Below are 20,070 nucleotides of genomic sequence, written 5' to 3'. Positions count from 1 at the left end.
TTTGGTCAGGAGGTCGGGACCCAGGAGTGGTGTGGGGCAAGAAGGCATGACTAGGAAAGAGCAGACCAGTGGTCCTGGGCTGAGAAGGAAGGCCTTCAACACCTGTAACCGAGACCTGAGGATAAACTTGACTGGATTAGAAGGGGAGGACAGAGAAGGTAGCCCCCGTGTCAACCAGAAAGGAGATGGACTCACCTGTTACCTTGACCGTTGCCCTGGGCTCCTTGAAGGTTATCGGAGTCCATGAGTCCGAGTCTCTTCAGTCCTCAGCCGCCAAACCCAAGACCAAAGGTGAAAGTGTAGCAGGGGCTGGAAGGACTGGCCCACCAGAGCCAGGCGTGGAGGGACAGTCACTTTTCCAGTGACCCTGGACGTTGCAGATGGGGCACGGTCCTGGCGGAGGGTGGGGGTTGGGGCATTGTCTGGACCCAGTGGCCTTTTCTGCCACATTTGAAGCAGGCTCCCGGCAGTGGTCAGTTGGGGCCCATTGTCGTCCTCTCTTGGGCGGCAGGCGCTGCGTTGGTTGGAGGAGCAGGGCCTGGCAGTCTCAAGGCAGCTACTAGGGCCTGAGCTTGAAGCTCAGCCTTCTGGCGACTACGGAGTTCCCTCTCTGCCCTGTCCTGTTCCTCCTGGTTGTTAAATACTGTAAAGGCCATATTCGGCAGATCCTGGATAGGGGTTTGAGGACTATCGTCAGCCTTCTTAAGCTGTTTATTAATGTCTGGGGCTGACTGAGATATAAAATGCATAGCCAGAAATGTGGTGCCTCCAGGCAAGTGAGGGTCAATCCTGGTATGGTGCTGGAGCGCCTCTGCCAGGCAGCGGCTAAGGAGGGCAGCAGGGTTTTTTGAGGCCGACTGGGTAATCTGTGAGCTTAGTAAAGTTTACAGGTTTAGGCGCTGCCGGTTGGAGACCAGCTAGGAGACAGGTAATAAAACGGTCTAGGTGAGCCCAGCCCCGGGGGTCCTGCCTGTGTCAGTCTGGTAGTCCTGTAACAGGGTGGTCCCCAGGAAAGGGGGAGGTTCCCTGCCCCACCCAATGAGGGTGGAGCTGAGCAGGGAGAGGAGAAGCTGCAGAAGAGACTGAGGAAGGAAGCAGGATGGAGCCAGGAGACCTGGAGGAGGCGCATGGAGCCTACAGACATGTGAAGAAACTGTGCTTGTCTTTTGGTCGTGGACTGGGTGACACAGATGTGGGTGAGACCCATGGGGAGGTGACAATGGCAGCTTTTATCTTGATTTGATTTTGCTCTTTTCCTTCCGGGCTTGTCTGGTAGTTTCTGACCCTTTTCTGTGGGTCCCCACTGGAGGATGCTTTAGACTTGTGGCAGGCTTTGGGGCCTTGTTCTGGGCCGATCCCATATGGATGGAGTTTTACCCACGAAGGGACGGGTAACTTTGGGTGCTTGATTTAGAAACTAGATTCTTTGCCTTTCCTGTATTGTTTCCTAGTTTTATTAAAGTTCCTTCCCATTAAAGTCTCATGTTTTGTGTTAATGCGGCAGATGGCAGAACCCATTTAGAGCAGGTAGGTTTGCAGGGTTTGGGCTGCCCCTCTCCCTGTCCTCAAACAGTCCCACCTTGGCTGTGGGCTGGGAACTGCTGCAGAGCCTGGGGGCATGGTTGTGTCAGTCAAAAGGGACCTGATCTGCATGGTCTTGGGCAGACCTAAAACACATTCCCTTTTATTAGAGGTCAGGGTGGAAGAGAAGATAACATGTAATCATGACTTGTGAGGTCATAGGCTTGGGTAAGATAATGAAATTTTGGGTGTAGGTACTGAAAGAGCCAAGATGCTTTTCAATCTGGAAGAGCTAGGACAAGGACCTCTAACTCCTCCTTCAGTTCCACCCACTTCCCTGAGGGCAGGGAGAAGAGGATAAGCAGAGAGAGGGTGTGGCGGCTGGGAGGTGAAAAGAAATGGGGAGGAGGAACTGGATTGGGGAGCTGGAGAAGGAGAAGATAGAGAATTTAGAGTATCAGAGAACGCAGAAGAGGGGTTCGGAGAGGGCGCGAAGAGTCTGAGAGGAGTCTGGAGACTTAGAAAGTATGGCAGGTTTTCAGGAGGGAGGGAAGGGCCGAGTGCAAGAGAAAGACAGCCTGGGGCTAAGGGAATTTTGGGCCACTTTTTCTGCCTACGGCAAAGGTTGTCTAAGTCAGTTAGAATTTGGGGGTCAAAATGTTAGGGGGAAAGGATGTCCTAAAGCTAATTCCATACAGGCTTTGTGGACTTCACCCCTACTCCAGGCCAAAGCCATCAGGACATTGGGAAAGACAAATCCCGTCACCACCACAGGGAAGGTTGCTGGACCTGGGTTGCCCTGTAACAAAAAGAGCCCATTTCCGGCCACCTAGAGCCACTGTCCAGTTCATATTTGGGCCAGGCTGTGATGCAATAAAAAATAAGGCACTTAGGTCTCACATTCGGCTTTAAATGTAGAGGGCCAAGGGCCTTTAGGAGGCACCCCAAGGGGGTGTTTGCCAGAATGTGGGATTGCGTTGATCCCGTAGTGATTGTCCCTCTTAGGATCTCAAACGGAGGGTCAGTGAGGGAGGCCGGCGTCCCAGTGTCCCAGGCCTGATCCTCAGGGAATTGAGTGGGAAACTGAAAGGGGAAGGCGGCGTCCTGCTGTCCTCTTTACCTCCAAGATATAGAACAGGTCGTTCCCCTGAGGAGACGTCTCACCTTAGAGGGAGCCCCAAATGGAAAGTGCGGATCAGGAAGGGGTAGCGATCGCTGAAAAAATGAAGTGACCTCCGTGATCCGAGGGACCCTGGAGGCAACAGCTCACCCTCAGAGAGTCAAGAGCCAAGCGCTGGTGGTCCACAGGCAGGTCGAGTGTTTTTTTCGTTCTTTGCGATTATTTGGTGAAGTGCCTAGGAAGAGAAGGTGGGCCAACAGGAGGAAGAGGAGGAAGGCCCCTCCAAGGGAGATGGGAAGAAGTTAAGGCGGAAGTGGCCACATGGATTGGAGTTACCAGGGAAGCCCAGTAAGGGACTAGAGCAAGTCCCTGCTCCGTTCACGTGGCATGAGAGGCAGCGAGGACCCGTTCTCCCGCAGGGAGGGTGCCCCGGGTCATGAACTTATGGCCTTTAAGCCTTAGTGAGCTCGGAGGGGTTCCTCGCTTCCAGTTCCACGGGGAGAGGTAGAAAGAGGGAGTGAACGAGGAGAGTGGAGGGTTCGGGATGGGGTAGGGTCGCCATGTGGGAAATAACCCCGTTCCCAGCCAAGGTGTTAGGGGGAAAGGATGTCCTGAGCTAATCCCATACAGGCTTTGTGGACCCCACCCCCACTCCAGACCAAAGCCATCAGGACACTGGGAAAGACAAATCCTGTCACCACCAAAGGGAAAGTGGCAGGGATCTGAGGGTGGAGTTAAGCAGCCAGGTTTGATATAAAAAACCAAACACGTGGGCCTTGGGGGACACGCTCTCTTGCTAGCCTCCTGGCTTCATGGCTCCTGGCTTATGGCCAGCTCTCAGAGTGCTATTTGGGATTCCAGATTGGCAGATCAGGTAGGACGCATTTAAAATTTTGTCTCCCACTTTCCTGTCTGAGTTGTACATGTCTTCATTTGCCCTTCCATTGTAAATAAACCTTTTATTAACCTTTGTGTGCGCCTGCAGTAGAGTATTGATAAGTCCTTTTAAGCGCGCGGGTGAGGACCCACAGTCAGGCACCCCGTTTTGGATTGGGGCTGCCTTATAACAAAGGCACCAGATGAAAGGTTTGGAGTGGTAAAGAAAAGGAGAGCCAGGCTAAATTTCTCAAAGGGAGGGAAAATTTACTGTGCCACAGGTGGACCTCAGGGACCCAAGGTGGGGGTCCGTGAAACTCCATACATTGTCAGGGGGAAGCAGGCTTTTATAGCATGAGGAGGTCAGATGGGGGACTGGGTTTGTAGGGCACAAAAAGATTTGTAGGGCAGGGGGAGTTTCTTTGTCTGAGAAAAGATTGGTAGGGGAGGGGTCATTATCTGAATTCTCTAGGCAGGCTTCAGTATCCCTGTTCCCAGGTGGGCTTCCTGGTGGGTTTTTGCATTCCCGCCTCCTGCATGGACCTTTCAGTAGTGAAACAATAGGTAACTTTTAAAAAAAAAAATCATACAATTGTACGATTATCCTTACATTTACAGAAAGTTATTTTCTTAAAAATGCTTTGTTAGCATACATTGGTTATTAATATTCTAAAGTAAAGAAGTAATAATGCCAGGGACCAGCCTCGGCAAACTGTCCTGTGAGGGGTTCCTGTAAGGATGAGAGGGCATGGACAAATCTGAGGGATTAGGGGGAGGGCGAGTGAGGAGATGCAAACACTTGATCAGGGTGCAGACATCATCCTGCTGAGGGTCTCAGCAGCCCTTTATTTATACATTACAAGCAAACCCAGAGTACATAAGCATATGCATTAGAGCAGGAAGATAACAATCATCACATCTTCCTCTAGAACAGCCAGGGGTTTATTTGCCCTTCAGCAGAGGTTGTAACATTCTTTATTTTGAAGAAGGCACAGTTGCTAAACAACAGTGTTCTTAGAATAGTCATTTATCTTAAACAATCATTTTATTACTAGCAAAAACTTATGTGACTGAAACTAACATTTCTATGTTCACCATGGTGAAGGATTAACTAAGGGCTAGGGGAAACAGCCGAGCCTCCACCATATCCAATTTATGGAGGGCGACCTGAATCTGGTCCTGTATACTTTTAAAAGCTTGCTCTTATATGCTTATAAAAGCTGACTCAAAAATGTTACGGTTCTCATCCCTCATACACTTGATAGTTAAATCAAGGGCCTGCTTTTGTTGTTGCATGGCCAGGTTAAGAGCCTGAATTTGTTGTTGCATGGCTAAGTTAAGAGCCTGAATGTGTTGTTGCACATTCTCAGTATGTGAAGTAGAACACCTACCTCTCATAGAAACAAGAATGTAGCAAATGGCACTTACACATATTACCAAAAAAACACCCAGAAGGACAGACTGTAAAGGGATGGCTTGTAAACCACCCACGTATGTATACAGTAGTAAAATCGTGTACGATACACCAGGCTTCATCAATTTATTTACATTAATGAAACTGGTGGTAATATTTAATGGAAGAAGGCTACTTAAATTCAAGGCCGGAAGGAAACTGAAAGAAGTCAAGCTAGGGATGAAACTGTATAAGCTCATGGCTGAGGCCATATTTGAGACAAAAACACACCCACAAGAGCTGTACACACAGGAAAAAAACAGACTTTTCAGCACTTGAGACAAAGATTACACTGCAAGTCCTGCAGACTTAGTGCGCTTATGGTGACCAACACAAGGAAAGTTACTTTGGGTTGGTCATCTGCGGGTGTAACTTGGAAACCACATTGGGCGCCAAATTGTTATAGTGCGGCCCCGATACAAAACGGGTTGCCTGACTGTGGGTCTTCACCTGTGTGCTTAAAAGGACTTATCAATACTGTACTGCAGGCACACACAAAAGGTTGATAAAAGATTTGTTTACAAGGGGAGGGCAAATGAGGAAATGTACAACTTAGGGAGAAAAGTGTGAGACAAAGTTTTAAATGCATCCTACCCGATGTGCCGATCTGGAACCCCAAATGGCACTCAAAGAGCTGGCCGCAAGCCAGGAGCCATGAAGCCAGGAGGCGAGTGAGACCCCCAAGGCCCACATGTTTGGTTTTTTATACCAACCATGGCTGCTTAACCCCACCCTCAGGTCCCAGCCACCTTCCCTTTGGTGGTGATGGGATTTGTCTTTCCCAATGTCTTGATGGCTTTAGTCTGGAGCAGGGGTGGAGTCCACAAAGCCTGCATGGGATTAGCTCAGGACATCCGTTCCCCCTAACAGAAGGACAGGAAGTTACCTGGGGGAAGGGAGACAGAGGGATTTTTTTCTAACAAACCTATAAAGTTTAGACAAACATAAAACCATATTGTCACAGGGCAGGGAGAAGGGCAGCCCAGACCCCACAAACCTGCCTATTCTAAATGGGTTCTGCCATCTGCCGCATCAACATAAAACATATGAGACTTTAATGGGAAGGAACTTTAATACAATTAGGAAATAATACAGAAAAGGCCAAGAATATAGTTTCTAAATCAAGCACCCAATGTTACCCGTCCCCTCGTGGGTAAAAGTCCACTCAAGCAGGATTGGCCCAGAGCAACGCCCCAAAAGTCTGCCACAAGTCTTAAGCATCTTCCAGTGGGGACCCACAGAAAAGGATCAGAAATAACCAGACAAGTCTGGAGGGAAAAGAGCAAAATCAAAACCAAGACAAAAACCGCCATTGTCACCTTCCCATGGGTCTCTCATCCACATCTGTGTCACCCAGTCCATGACCAAAAGGCAAGCACAGTTTCTTCACGTGTCTTGGCTCCATGTGCCTCCTCCAGGTCTCCTTCTGGCTCCATCCTACTTCCTTCCTTCTTCAGTCTCCTCTGCAGCTTCTCTCTCTGCTCAGCTCCACCCTCCCTTTGGGTGGGGCAGGGAACCTGGAACCTCCCCTTTTCTTGGGGAACACCCTGTTACAATCCCCCCTTTTAATTTTTATTCCACCATATCTATGGTGGCACAGATCTCAGGGTGTAGTCTTAGGAGACAGTCTTTTTTCAGGGTTACAATGTGTGTAAGAGAAGCAACAATTAGTCAGCAGCATTGTCCATGAATGTCCAGTATGAGAGTTTTCAATTACTGGAAAATAGTCCATTATCCAAGCCAAAAGAAAAAAAAATCTGGAGCATTACAAGCGCGGATGAGGACCCACAGCTAGGCAACCCGTTTTATATCGGGGCTGCTCTGTGACGGTATGATTAAAGCAAAAAACAGAAGGCTTCTATATAGAAATCATCATTTAATAGTATATTGTTTTAATAAGATATTGATTCAATATTAAGGAACCAAGGACCTGGAGGGCATCATTGCCAAACAAGCCGCACTGACTCTTCCCTAGCCCCAAGCTCTCAATTAAGGGAGGAATTCTCCTAATCTAACAGAAGAGTTTTTCTACCTATTATTCCTATACTTATCTAGTCAGCCTACTTTCTGCATCTAACTTTAAGATCAAGGGAAAATTCTTTTTTTTTTTTTTTTGTCCTGAGTATTGTTTTAAGGAAGTACAAATATTTCATCAGAGGCAGGGCCGGAGATGGTTATAGCTTTTGGTTCTCAGAATGGTTAATACGGGACATATCAGTAGTGGTAACACTATTATTTGTGCTGTCAAGATTATTAGCTTAACCAGTCACAAAATTGTTGTTGGCTTATTCTTGAATGCATACTCCAACAGCTACCATACCCACTGTCACTGAAAGGGAACTGTTAAGGAAAAGGGAACTGTTAAGGAAAAGCGAATCTTTCCCTGTTAAAGAGCCATAGACATGGAAATGTCAGTGAAAGACAAGTTTGCTTCCTTAACAAGCATGTCTAAACAAGGCCTGGCAGCCTGCTAGGCTGGTTGTTCTCCTGGTCCAGTCTCAAAGATCTGCATCCTCCCCCTTTTCCTGTGTCAAGAATTTGTATGCTAACTAACCAATGTTATCAATAAATCACGCAGTGCCATTTGCTGTCAAATTGGTTATTCAGTAATTGATCAAACAGCCTTTGCAGTTTTACTTTTAAATGCGTATTTTAACAATGGTAGAAACTAGCCATAAAAAAATGAGAATCTAGCAGGAGTCAGCTAAAGAGATTCCTGACTTTTCAGGAATCTGCCCCATGCCCGGACCTTTTTCAGACGACAGGAGTAGCATGGCTCCCAGCATAACAACATCTTTTTGAAAGGTTTTATTCTAGTAAAGTAATATTTAAAGCTCTAACCCACATAAAAAAATTATGCATGGGATCCGTAATAATTTGTGAGACTGTAGAGACATCCTGAAAGAAAAATGTTTGAGAATCGCTGACCCAATTCCTGGGCCTGGATTCAGGGAGGCAACAGTGTGACAAAGGTCTTGGTGCAGGAGATGAGGGGTCTCGGGATGTGGGTCTCAAGGTCTCAGTCCCCAGGGCTCTGTCTGGGGCTGGAAGGTGACTGTTGGGGATTCCCCATCTCCCCAGTTTCACTTCTCACAACCTGCATCGGGTCCTACTTCCTGGATACTGGTGACTCACCCCAGGGCTCACTCCCCATTGCCTGGAGGTCTCCAGAGCAGCCAATCAGCAGCCCCGCGGCTCCAGTTCCAAAGCCCTCGCCCGCCCGCCAGGACTCCCTCTCCCCAGCCCGGGCGGAGGCGCGTCCTGGGGGATGGGGGGCGCAGCCCTCCTGCTCCTGCTCTTGGTGGCCGCGGCCCCGAGGGAGACCCGGGCGGGTGAGTGCGGGTCGGGAGGGGACAGGGCGCTCCCAGAGGCGGGAGCGAGGGCGCGGGCGGGCGTGGGAAAGGCGCGACCTCGCCGCCCTAGTTGATCCCCACCTCGGCCCCGCCCCGTCCTGGCCCCTTTCCGTCCCCCGAGACCCCAGCCTCCTCTGGCCCCCCGAGTCCCGGCCATTTTCGTGCCGCAGCCCCTTTTCAATCTCGTCTTTCACCCACTTTCTGTCTCGTGGGCGCCCCCTGGGACTCGAGCCCCAGAAAGGGAGAAGAATAGCCCGGGTCTCCCCTCCGGCCCCCAGGCCCCCACTCCATGAGGATTTTCTACACCGCGATGACCCGGCCTGGCCTCGGGGAGCCCCGCTTCATCTCCGTGGGCTACGTGGACGACACGCAGTTCAACCGCTTCGACAGCGACTCTCCGGGCCAGACCTTGGAGCCACGGGCGCCCTGGGCGGAGCAGGTGCGGCAGGAAGAGCAGGAGGAGTGGGACTGGAGGACGCGGATCCTAAGGGACCGCACACTGTGGTACGGAGCACAGCTGGACTCCCTGCGCGGCCTCTACAACCAGAGCGAGACCGGTGAGCTGGCGCGGGTCCGGGCCCGGTCAGCACCCCCATCCCCACGGATGGGGGTCGCTCAGGGTCTCCCCCTCCAGGCTTCTCTGCAACCTGCCCTGGAACAGCCCATGGGACTTTCACCCCATTTCATTCTGTTTATTCCCGGCGGGAGGGGGGGCGGGCGGGGTGACTGCGGGGTGACTTGGGCGGGGACAGGCTCTCACACCTTCCAGAGAATGTCTGGCTGTGACGTGGGGACCGACGGGCGCCTCCTCCGCGCGTACAGTCAGTTTGCCTACGATGGCGCCGATTACCTGGCCCTGAATGAGGACCTGCGCTCCTGGACCGCGGTGGACACGGCCGCTCAGATCACCCTGCGCCGGTGGGTGGCCCAGGGTGTGGCAGAGGAATTCAGCAACTATGTGGAGGGCAGGTACTTGATGTGGCTGCGCACATTCCTGGAGTACGGGAAGGAGACTCTGCAGCGCACGGGTAAGAGGGGCCTGGAGGCCTCCAGGTCCTCCCCTGCCTGGAGTCACTGCGGAAATGAGTCCTCTCTCTAGTCCCGAGAGGGGGGACTCCCCTGGGTGTCATGTTCTGCACTAGAGAGACTCCCAGAGACTCCTGCTTCTCCTGAAGGACAGTGAAGGGATCCAGTCTCTCCTGAGAAAGACAGACAGTCCCTGACATCCCATGTCACCGGGTCCTTTTGACCAGGGGCCTGTTTGAGAACCACGAGTCTCTCTCTGTCTTTTTTCTGGTCTGAGAACATTTTCAGTTATGTGATTCCTGCTTGTCTGTGTCATTCACCTTCCACTCCGGTCAGGTAAAAAAGTCTGTGTTCCACTCCCTCTGCTTCATCCTACCCTGGGTTTTCCTCCTCACTCTAGAACTTTCTAAGGAATAGGGGATTCTCACAGATTCCTCCAGATTAGCCTATTTCTTGCATTTTATGCTTCTAGCTGTTACAGGGCAAACCCTGATATAAAATGGAGTTTCCTGACTGTGGGTCCTCACCTGAGGGCTTAAAGGGGATTTATGACTGCTAAACTGCAGACACACGCAAAAGGTTGATGAAAGGTTTATTTACACGGGAAGGGGAAATGGGAAATGAATAACTCAGGGAGAAAAAGAGGGAGATAAGTTCGTAAATGCGTCCTACCTGTTCCGCTGACCCAGAATCCCAGTGACCCACAGAGGTGACGAAAACCTAGCACGCCTCGTGGCCAAGCCAGAGACTCCCGGCCACATGACCAGTTAAATACCCAAATGGAGAGCCCAGTTGCTTAACTCCACCCTCGGGGCCTCCCAACCTTCCCTTTGGTGATCGTGGGATTTGTAGTTCCCAGTGTCGTGGGGGTGGAGTCCACAAAGCCTGTATGGAGTTTGCTCAGGACATCCTTCAGCCCTGTCATTCTTGCCACACCAGTTGTCTTGTCCATTGTGAGGATGGTCTTACGAGGATTCCTCATTGTCCATGGAGGAAACACAAAGTAAGTTTTCTGATTTACCACTTCAGATCCCCCAAAGACACATGTGACCCACCACCCCACCTCTGAGTATGAGGTCACCCTGAGGTGCTGGGCCCTGGGCTTCTACCCTGCGGACATCACCCTGACCTGGCAGCGAGAAGGGGAGGACCTGACCCAGGAGATGGAGCTGGTGGAGACCAGGCCTGGGGGAGATGGAACCTTCCAGAAGTGGGCGGCTGTGGTGGTGCCTTCTGGAGAGGAGCAGAGATACGTGTGCCACGTGCAGCATGAGGGTCTGCTGGAGCCCCGAGTCCTGAGATGGGGTAAGGAGGAGGATGTGGGCACAGAGGCTATTCTCAGGGCCATCAGGAGCCCTTCTGGAGCCCTTCAGAGTGTCAGGATAAGGTCTGGGGCTCAGGGTATGATCTTCCCTTCCCTTCCAGTGCCCCCTCCTCAGTCCTCCATCCTCACCATGGGCGTCATTGCTGGCCTGGTTCTCCTTGGAGCTGGGCTCACTGGAGCTGCGGTGGCTGCAGCTGTGATGTGGAGGAAGAAGCACTCAGGTAGGGAAGGGACTGGGGGATCTTGTCCACTGGGGACTTTCACGTCCCAGGGAGAACTTGCCCTACCTGGTTAATGGGAAGTACCATCCACACACATGTGTATTGCCCAGAAGGCATTTGGTCCAGTCCCCCCTCACTTCCTTTCTTCATTTTCCCAGTCCTGACCTGGGTCTTTAGTCACAGTTCTGGAAACTTCCCTGTTGTGCAGGATTAAAAGACTCCTTTAGGTCTTCTGACCTGACTACTCCCTGGTCTCACATGATGTTTCTTCCCACAGGAGGACAAGGAGGAAACTACACTCAGGCCGCAGGTAAGTGTGGATCAGGGGTTTGATCCTTGAGCCCCTGGAGACAGTGTAAATGGACTCCATGGGGGAGTCACCCTCATCAGTCCCGTCAGATGTGGTCTCATCTCTGACCAGGTTCTGTTTTGTTCTCAACCAGGCAGCGACAGTGCCTAGGGCTCTGATGTGTCTCTCAGCCCCTAAGTATCTTTTACAATGAACCTGATGAGGCTCCTGTTGTGCACACCCTGGACAGCAGTGTGATGGTGTCACTGTTGTTCTTAACTGTGGTATTGAGCATTTGTTTGTATTTTTATTTTTCTATGTCTACATAAGTTGCTATGTCTATACATAATAATAAATAAAATATAATAAATAAAAAGATTTATTTATTCATGAATACAAGAACTGGGGTACAGGCCAGATGCACAGGAGGTGATAAGTTTCACCAGAGACAGAGTGGGGAACAGAACAGGCAGACTGATGAAATACACTGCTGAAGGGAGCAGCGGGTGAGACAGGAGAGGTCTGCCGCTCCATGTGGGATTCTCGCCCACCGGCCAGGATCGAACCTGCACTGCAGAGGCTGCGGACAGCTTCACAGTGCTGCGCTCAACCACCAGGGCCACCAGGGGAGGCCTGGAAGTCATTTTTTTTTTTCTTTTTCTGTATTTATAACACTGTTTTTTGTCCTTATTAAAATTGGGTTATTTCTTGCTGATCATTGAGTTTTAAGCATTATTTGTAAACTCTTGATACAGTCCTTTATCAGTTTGTGATATGCAAATGTTTCCTCCCACTCTGTGACCTGAACTCCTTTGCTGTCGGGAAAACAAGCATTATTGTCCAGACAGAAGCATGGATATATTTTTTTAGAAAAGAAAAGATAAATTGCTAATTGGTTTTGAGCAGATACTGGCTGACTGGGATGTTGGGGGATGGAAGGGAATGACTGACTTATGTGTATCCTTGAGTGTTATTTAAATGTCCTTGCATGAGCATGAAATATGCTTTCAAAAATAAATTACTCTTCATTCCTCAATTTATAAAACTCTTCACACATCATGTCCAAATCATGTGTTACGATCAGACTGGCACGTGGGTTACAAGTGATGGACCCGCACATCATAGTCGCACAGTCATGGTTTCTCTCAGGGGTCACTCTGGTGTTGTCCATTCTGTGGTTGTTGGGCAAATGTGTAATGACCTGTGTCCATCATGAGAATATCATGCAGAGTATTTTCACTGCCCCTAATGTCTTCTGTGCTCCAAGGAAGCAAAAGCAAAAAGAAACCAGTGGAATCACACGAGACTAAAAAGCTTCTACTTAGTGAGGGAAACTCATTAAAATGAAAAGACAACATTGAGTTGGAGAAAATATTTGCACATCATCAATCCAGAAAGGAGTTACTATCCAAGATCTACAAAGAACTGCAAAACAAGAAAACAACTCAATAAAAACAGGGCAGAGGAGCTAAATAGATACTTTTGTAAAGAAGACATACAGATGGCCAATAGGTATGTGGATAAATGTTTGTCGTGTGCTGTCAGGAAAATGCCAATTAAAACCACAATGAGTTACTACCTTACACCTGTGAGAATGACCCACTGACGGGTGTGAACTCTCTCTGGTACATGGTTGGTGGGAATGAAGTCTGGTCCTGTTAGTGGGCAGAATGAGGGTTTCCCAGGACCCTCAAACCTGTACACTCTACATGGGATCTGCCATCATCTGAAAAAAGACAAAACATACTCTAAAGCATAAGACCTTCACTAGAAAAGAACTTTTAATACAATCAGGGTGCAATAGAGAATTAGTGTGCAATAGAGAGAAGAGAAAGAATATAGTTAGAATAGTTCGCAAGTGAAACACCCAAAGTTACCTGTCCCCTCATGGGTAAATGCCCAGCAAAACAGCGTTGGCCCAAAGCAGGCCCACTGGGGCCCGAACGCCTGCCACAAGGCTAAGGCACCTACTGGTAGAGACCCATGGGATAGGGGCAGGAGGGGCCAGGCAAGTCTGGACAGACGAGTGCAAAATCAAAATCCACATCAAGATATCAGCTGCCATTGTCAGCTTCTCCATGGGCCTCTCACCCAAGTCTTTGTCTCTTTCACGTGTCTCTTTCTATGTCCCCAATTCCCTGGCACAAGTCCAAGCCTGAGGAACAAGCCTGGCTTCTTCACACGTCTCTCTGCTCCATGTGCCTCCTCCAGTCTTCTTTCCTCATCTTACTCCACATCTTTCCTCCTCTTCCTTAGCTTCTCATCCCTGCTCAGCCCACATTTCCTTGGGTGGGGCGGTAACCTGGAACCTCTCTTTTCTATGGATAGCACATTGGTCCTGCCCCTATGGAAAACAAATGAAGGTTCCTCAAAATATTCATAATGCAACCAAAAAAAAAAGGGAAAAAAGTCAACAATGAAAATAAACATTTGCATGAATTATTCAGTTTAACCCACGACACCCTAGAAGTTGTCAGATACCATGATCCCAGCGTAGCTAATGACTGTGGGGAGTGAGACTCAGAAGCGCAGCCCAGGCCACACATTGGGCGACCCAGGGTTCTGACCACCCAGGGCCCCCTGCTGTGGCAGCTGCAGTGAGGAAGGGTCTCCGAGCTGAGGGGGCTGAGGCCTCAGTGTGGTCACATCCACTGGAAACATCCAGAGTGAGGGTTGGGTCCTCTTAGTGAAGGGCGCCCACTACCTCCCTAGCCAGCCCTTCTATTGACAAGTCAAATTAAAAAAAATTCCTCCTGATGTTGATCTGGTGCTGGAGGCAGGTGAGGTGGGAGAGAAAGTGGAGGTGATGACAGGACCTGTGAGCCCTCCCTGCCTGGTGTGGGGAGCAGAGAAGGCAGGTGAGGGTCCATGTTGAGAAAGGCCTGGGGTCTGTGGGGAGCAGAGACTGGAGAGGGTGAGAGTGTGCGGGGCAGGGAGGAGGCTCCTGCGGTCTGACCAGGGCAGGTGTGGTCACCTCCCTGAGCATCTCCTCTGCCCTCCCTTGTTCACCTTCCTCACCCACCTTGCAGGACAGTCATGGCCTTGGGGTCCCTACTGGACCCCTCCTGGAAGAAGTGACCTTCAGCATCTGGCTGGAGACAGGAGGCCCCTGGGAGCACCTCTTGTGGCCACAGCTTCTGCCAGGCCTGCTCTCAGCTGAGTGACTCTCTGACCCGCCGAGGTCACTGTGTGCTCTCCACGCTGCCAGGAGCCACCAAAAGAGGGAACAGCAGGTTCAGTTTTATTCTGGTCAGTTTGTCCTCTGGGAGCAGACTTGCCCAGAGGTCATTTTCCTGCTTCTACATTTAATCTGGATCCCTGCAGCCTGGTGCAAGTGGTGGGATATGACCAGCTTTGCTGAGGCCCGCTTCAGTAGCAAGCCTTGACAGAAGCCACGGGGAGAGAGGCCCATGGCATTCTAGGCCCAAACTCAGCATGTGGACTGTGGGCCTCCCTGAGCTCTGACAGCATTGGCCTGGGCTGTGCTGTGGCAGGTGGGAGACCGGCCTGGTGGGCTGTGATAGAGGGGTGCCTGCTCTGGATGCTCACGTGAGCATCTGGCCCTGCTGAAGCCCACTCCCACTGTGATCCCTGATGCTGAGGGGAGAGGGGACCTTACTGTGTGCAGCCTACGGGCCTGTTTGATGCCCTCTGAGTGACACTATCTGACTTCCAGGGTGAGACTATCTGACCTCAGCATCTGGACGCACGGGCAGGTGTTTCATTTGGGAACACAGTGCCAGAATTGTAATGGGCCAATCAGATTCAAGCTCTCACAGCTGTCATTCAAGATTTTTTTTGTTTGTTTTGTTTGTTTGTTTTAAAAGAGATTTTTATTTTTACTTAGGTATGCACACAAGAACTGCCAGAGGTGTCGGGGGTTGGAGGATTCACCAGAGTCAGAGTAGGGAGCAGAACAGGCGGATCTACTGAAATACATTGCTAAGGGGAGGAAAGGGCTAGACAGGAGAGGTCTGCTGAGCCATGTGGGTTGGCTCCCTGGCCGGGGATCAAACTCATGTTGTAGTGGTTGGCAATAGCTTGAGTGTGATGTGTCTTTAACCCCTGCGCCACCAGGGAGCCCCCCACCATTCAAGGTTTTTGAGACCATCCAGGCATCTACATAGACCAATCTGATTGGAGCTCCACTGGCACCAACCAGACAGCTGGGATTATAAAGGGGCCAATTAAGCTTGAAAGGTGGCGCCCTGAAGAGGATACAAGCCAGAGTAGCAGCCAGCCTGAGCCACTTGATACACAACTACTGGTCAGATCTGTTGGTACTCCTAGAAAGATCTTTGCCAAGACCTCCGCACAGTATGAGACCTTTCCAGAGACCTTTGCTGAGACCTGATGTCTACACCTGCCTCTGGCCTTGGCTCTAACACCGCCTGCAGAGAACATCATCAGGCTGTCCCCGGGGTTTCTAAAGGAGCTGTTTGCTGGTGGCTTATACCTAGCATCTCTAAGGCTGTTTGCTGTTGATACAATGGCATCTTTATCAGATGTAAACTGGCATCTCTGGCACCATTGCCTGCTGGACCAGTGCTGACCAACACTGCTGACCTGTATCCGGCCTCCTCTGAGAGCTGTCCACCTCTTCTCATCCTTGGGCACCATCTCCTGGTGCTGTTGCATCTGGCAGTGTTCAGTCCAGGGTCTCGTGCTGTCCGCCTGGCCTTTGGACAGCTGTTGCTGGCTGCTGCAGCGTCACCTGAGCAGCCCCACCTGGGATCACCTCCACCTGCCACCGGGAGTTGGATTCTGCTCCACTGCTTACCTGTCGTCACCAGTTCCAGGCTGTCATAGCAGAGCTTGTGTGAGTAGCCTTTGTTTCGGACCGCTGGACACTGAGGACACTGTCTGAGGTAGGACGGATGGCCATTTCTGGGTTTAGACACTCCTTCCTTGTTTGCAGTCTCCCCTTTTTAATAAATCCTGTTGCTTTTACACCCTGAGCCTGAGTGTTGTCTTGCAAGTGCAAGCACATGGATGAGGACCCAGAGACAGTGACTGTCCCCAACATTGCCCTGTTTTAACATAACCTGAGAGTGGAACTGGTGACTGTCCCGCTGCAGGGTGTGGTGTCCTGCACCTACCTGACCCCCCTTTCTCTGTTCCGGCCTGAGAAAGTGACAAGTGAAGCTGCAAAAATTCATGCCTGGGCCTCCCTGGTGGCATAAGGGGTTAAGGACAGCACTGTGAAGCTATCCACAGCCTCTGAAGCATGAGTTAGATCCCAGGCCAGGGAGCAACCCACATGGCACAGCAGACCTCTCCTGTCTCGCCCACTGCTCCCCTCAGCAGTGTATTTCAGTCAGTCTGCCTGTTCTGCTCCCCACTCTGCAGCTTACCCCCTGCAGCTCTGGCCTGTACCGCAGTCATTATAAGTATGATAAATAAATCTTGGGCCTCCCTGGTGGCACAAGGGGTTAAGATGCAACCTATGAAGCTGTCTGCAGCCTCTGCAGCACGAGTTCAATCCCCAGCCAGCGAGATACCGACATGGCGCAGCAGACCTCTCCTGACTCTCCCACTGCTCCCCTCAGCAGTGTATTATCAGCCCATCCACCTGTTCTGTTCCCCACTATCTCTGGTGAATCCTCTCACCCCCACACCTCTGGTCTGTACCCCAGTTCTTGTATGCATAAATAAATAAATTTAAAAATAAATAAATAAATCTTAAAAATAAAATTCTTGCCTGCCAGAGAGGTTAGGATTTGAGCTAAAAAGAACTTCAAATTCATTCTTATTTTCTAGATGAGGGTAAATAATGAAAAGACCATCAGGGCCAGTGATGGCAGAACCTGGACACAGCCAGGACTCTGACTCCCTGTCCCTGCTCGTCCCCTCATGCCTGAGGGAGGACAGAGGCTGAGGGTTCCTGGAGATGTGCTGGACACTCCCCTCCTCCTGCTCGTCTCTGATGGAAAAAGCAGGAACCAACTCGTGAGAAAAGTTTGGGCCACAGGAAGCTGTAAGTCTGTCTCCCATGACCAGTCCTTGCCCGGGGAGGGCTGTGCGCTAGGAGATGTGACCATAAGGCCGTGAGCCCTGATGACAACATCATCTAGGAGGGGGACCATGTAGCAGAGGGTTCCTGTTTCTCCCCAAACACTTCAAACCTTCTCACTGAAAGGATGTTGATATAGAGGGGAAATGAGGAATCAAGGTTAAAGCAAAAGGATACCTGTTTCATGAGTCCTGGGTACTGAGGGGATACAATACATCATTATTGAAGCAACAGGGAGGATTTCAGGACAGACGCCCTGTGGACACGCACAGGAGCAGGAGGAAGCTCTCCAGGGTGAGGCCTGTGAGCACACATGTGAGAGACCATTGAGGGTCCACAGTCCACGCACACGCTCCTGTTCCCTCCTGGGGGATCTGCAGACGCTGAACAAATGTCTGTGAATGAAATCACAGATGATGCTCGTGGGTTAGTGTTGGGGGAGCTACTGGGTTTAAAATATCATCGGGGGGAGGAGCGTCTGAGATTCTCTAGTGAAGAAATAGCTTAGACTTTTAACAGACATGATGATGTTCTTTTAGTAAACAGCAGTTGCGGCCATCAGCCCAGAGAGAGGCCAAAGGACAAGCAGGATCTGTGAGCTGCAGGGTGAGTGTCCACGTCAGGCAGAAACAGCTTCCGCAGCACAGACAGTGAGGATGGACGTCAAGGGCAGAGAAGCCTAGAGACCCCTCTCCCCACGTGGGCGCTGGGGTAAGGTCACCCCAGGGCCCCATGAGAGCTGCTCTTCTACCTGAGGGGGCAAGTGACCCACAGACCCCCCTCCTGAGACCCGCTTCTCTCCTGGGAAGGAGAAGCCACACTTTCCCCTTTGCCTCCAGAGCCGCGTGGGCAGTGAAGGTGTCTGTGTGCGCTGTAGGAGGAGAATGAATTCAAGCTCTTATAATAACATTCATTACTAGTAGTGACATTCCTCAACTTCCAGGCTTGTACTTGTGTCAGGGAGCTGGGGACATGGACAGAGACACATGAAAGAGACAAAAATGTGGGTGAGAGACCCAGGGGAGGCTGACAATGGCAGCCTTTATCTTGATGTGGATTTGATTTTGCTCTTGTCCTTCCAGACTTGCCTGGCCCCTCCTGCCCCTGTCCCATGGGTCACCAGTAGGTGCCTTAGACTGTGGCAGGCTTTTGGGCCTCAGTGGCTCTGCTTTGAGCCAAGCCTGTTTGGCTGGACATTTACCCATGAGGGGACAGGTAGCTTTGGGTGCTTAATTGGGAACTATTTATCTATATTCTTTCTCTTCTCTTTCCCTATTGCACACTAATTCTCTATTGCACACTCATTGTGTTCAAGTTCTTTTCTAACAAAGATGTTATGCATTAGATTTTTTCTTTATGCAGCTGATGGCAGATCCCATGTAAGTGTACAGGTTTGAGGGCCCTGGGAATCCCTGATTCAGTCCGCTGACAGGACCAGACATCATTCCCACCCACCATGTGCAGAGTTCCTTTCCCTCCACACCCTTCAACGGGTCATTCTCACAGTGTGAGGTGGTAACTCATTGTGGTTTTAATTGGCATTTTCCTGACAGCACATGATGACAAACATGTATCCATTTCTGCAAGGGGCCTTGTTGGCCCAGCCGGATAGGATACTAACAAGCAGCAAAGAGAAAGGGCCTCACACCGTGGGGCTGAAGATCTGGCATCCCTTTGCTTTTTATTCTTGGTCATAGGAGAGAAAAATTTATTAGAGAGTATATTGGGCAGTGGATTGTACATGTCAGCAGACTGCAAGCAATTGGCACGGAAAATTATCTGTTTAGAAATTAGTTACTACACAGTTTGGCCCACTTGACAATGCGAGACGATTTATTGTACATATCTGACAAGCAATCCAGCACAACTATTATAGTAAGTCCTTCTTTTGCTTTTTTAGAAGTTCCTTTTTATTTAGAAGTTTCTTGGGAAAGTTTTTAAACAAAGCTATTTGAGTTAAGGAGTTTCTAGGTAGAAAAAGTTCTGATAGCTGAGTAGCAACCAGTCCCCAGCTGAAGGCCATGCGAATAAGAAAAGTCTTTTCTTGCTTAGGCTTTAGCTGATAGGGATGTCCTGGCGGGTATCCACTGTCTTAGGTTATTGTTTAGCTGAAACAATGAGTTCTAGTGTAAGGCTTAGTTTTTTTTTATTAACCTTGAAGGTTGCCTTCTTACTGAGAGCACGTAGTGGCCAAAAGTCTATGGGAAAAGGGATGCACTGATTGTTTCTGCTTTGTTTCTATGTATATGATAATGTCATCTCTCGGCTTGCTAAAAAAGTATAAATAAAGAATCTGCTGAGCCCCTGAGAAGATACTTGCACCTCACCAAGTGTCAGTGTCTCCTCACTGCCTCATCCCCTTCCCCTCAGTCCTTTACGCCGCACCTAGACCATCTTTTCCTTTCAAGGACTTCTGACCCGACATTTTGCCGAAAGCTGGTCTGCGGCAAGCCATGTGCCTATTGGCCATCTGTGTGTCTTCTTCAGAAAAGTTCCTATTTAGCTCCCCTGCCCCTGTTTTGATTGGGTTGTTTCCTTGTTTTGGAGTTCTTTGTAGATCTTGGATAGTAACTCCTTGTTGGATTAATGATGTACAAATATTTTCTCCAACTCAATATTGTCTTTTCATTTTAATGATAGTTTCCTTCACTATGTAGAAGCTTTTTAGTCTTGTTAGGGGGAAGTGATGTCCTGAGTTAATCCCATACAGGCTTTGTGGACTCCACCCCCACTCCAGACTAAAGCCATCAAGACTCTGAGAAAGACAAATCCCATCACCACCAAGGGAGGGTGGCTGGGACCTGAGGGTGGAGTTGGGCAGCCAGGTTGGATATAAAAAACCAAACACGTGGGCCTTGGGCTCTCTGGCTCGCG

At 50.1% G+C, this 20,070-nt stretch overlaps 1 protein-coding gene across 1 annotated transcript in view; it reads left to right on the top strand.

The window, feature by feature from the left end:
* The window catches only part of LOC311188276 (patr class I histocompatibility antigen, A-108 alpha chain-like), a gene marked incomplete at both ends in the record, with an annotated part of 169,272 nt that overhangs the window by 135,741 nt on the left and 13,461 nt on the right, over positions 1-20,070 (top strand). Inside the window, 5 exons of the mRNA XM_084259416.1 lie at positions 8,602-8,880; positions 9,076-9,351; positions 10,379-10,654; positions 10,775-10,894; positions 11,172-11,204. Coding sequence (XP_084115542.1) covers positions 8,602-8,880; positions 9,076-9,351; positions 10,379-10,654; positions 10,775-10,894; positions 11,172-11,204 — 984 coding nt within the window. The remainder of the gene's footprint in view (positions 1-8,601; positions 8,881-9,075; positions 9,352-10,378; positions 10,655-10,774; positions 10,895-11,171; positions 11,205-20,070) is intronic.

The sequence above is a fragment of the Talpa europaea genome (assembly GCF_964194135.1).
Source record: "Talpa europaea genome assembly, chromosome: 2".
In the NCBI taxonomy this organism is placed as follows: Eukaryota; Metazoa; Chordata; class Mammalia; order Eulipotyphla; family Talpidae; genus Talpa; species Talpa europaea.
The sequence above is the reverse complement of the archived record's forward strand: the minus strand, read 5'-3'. Positions and strand labels throughout refer to the sequence as shown.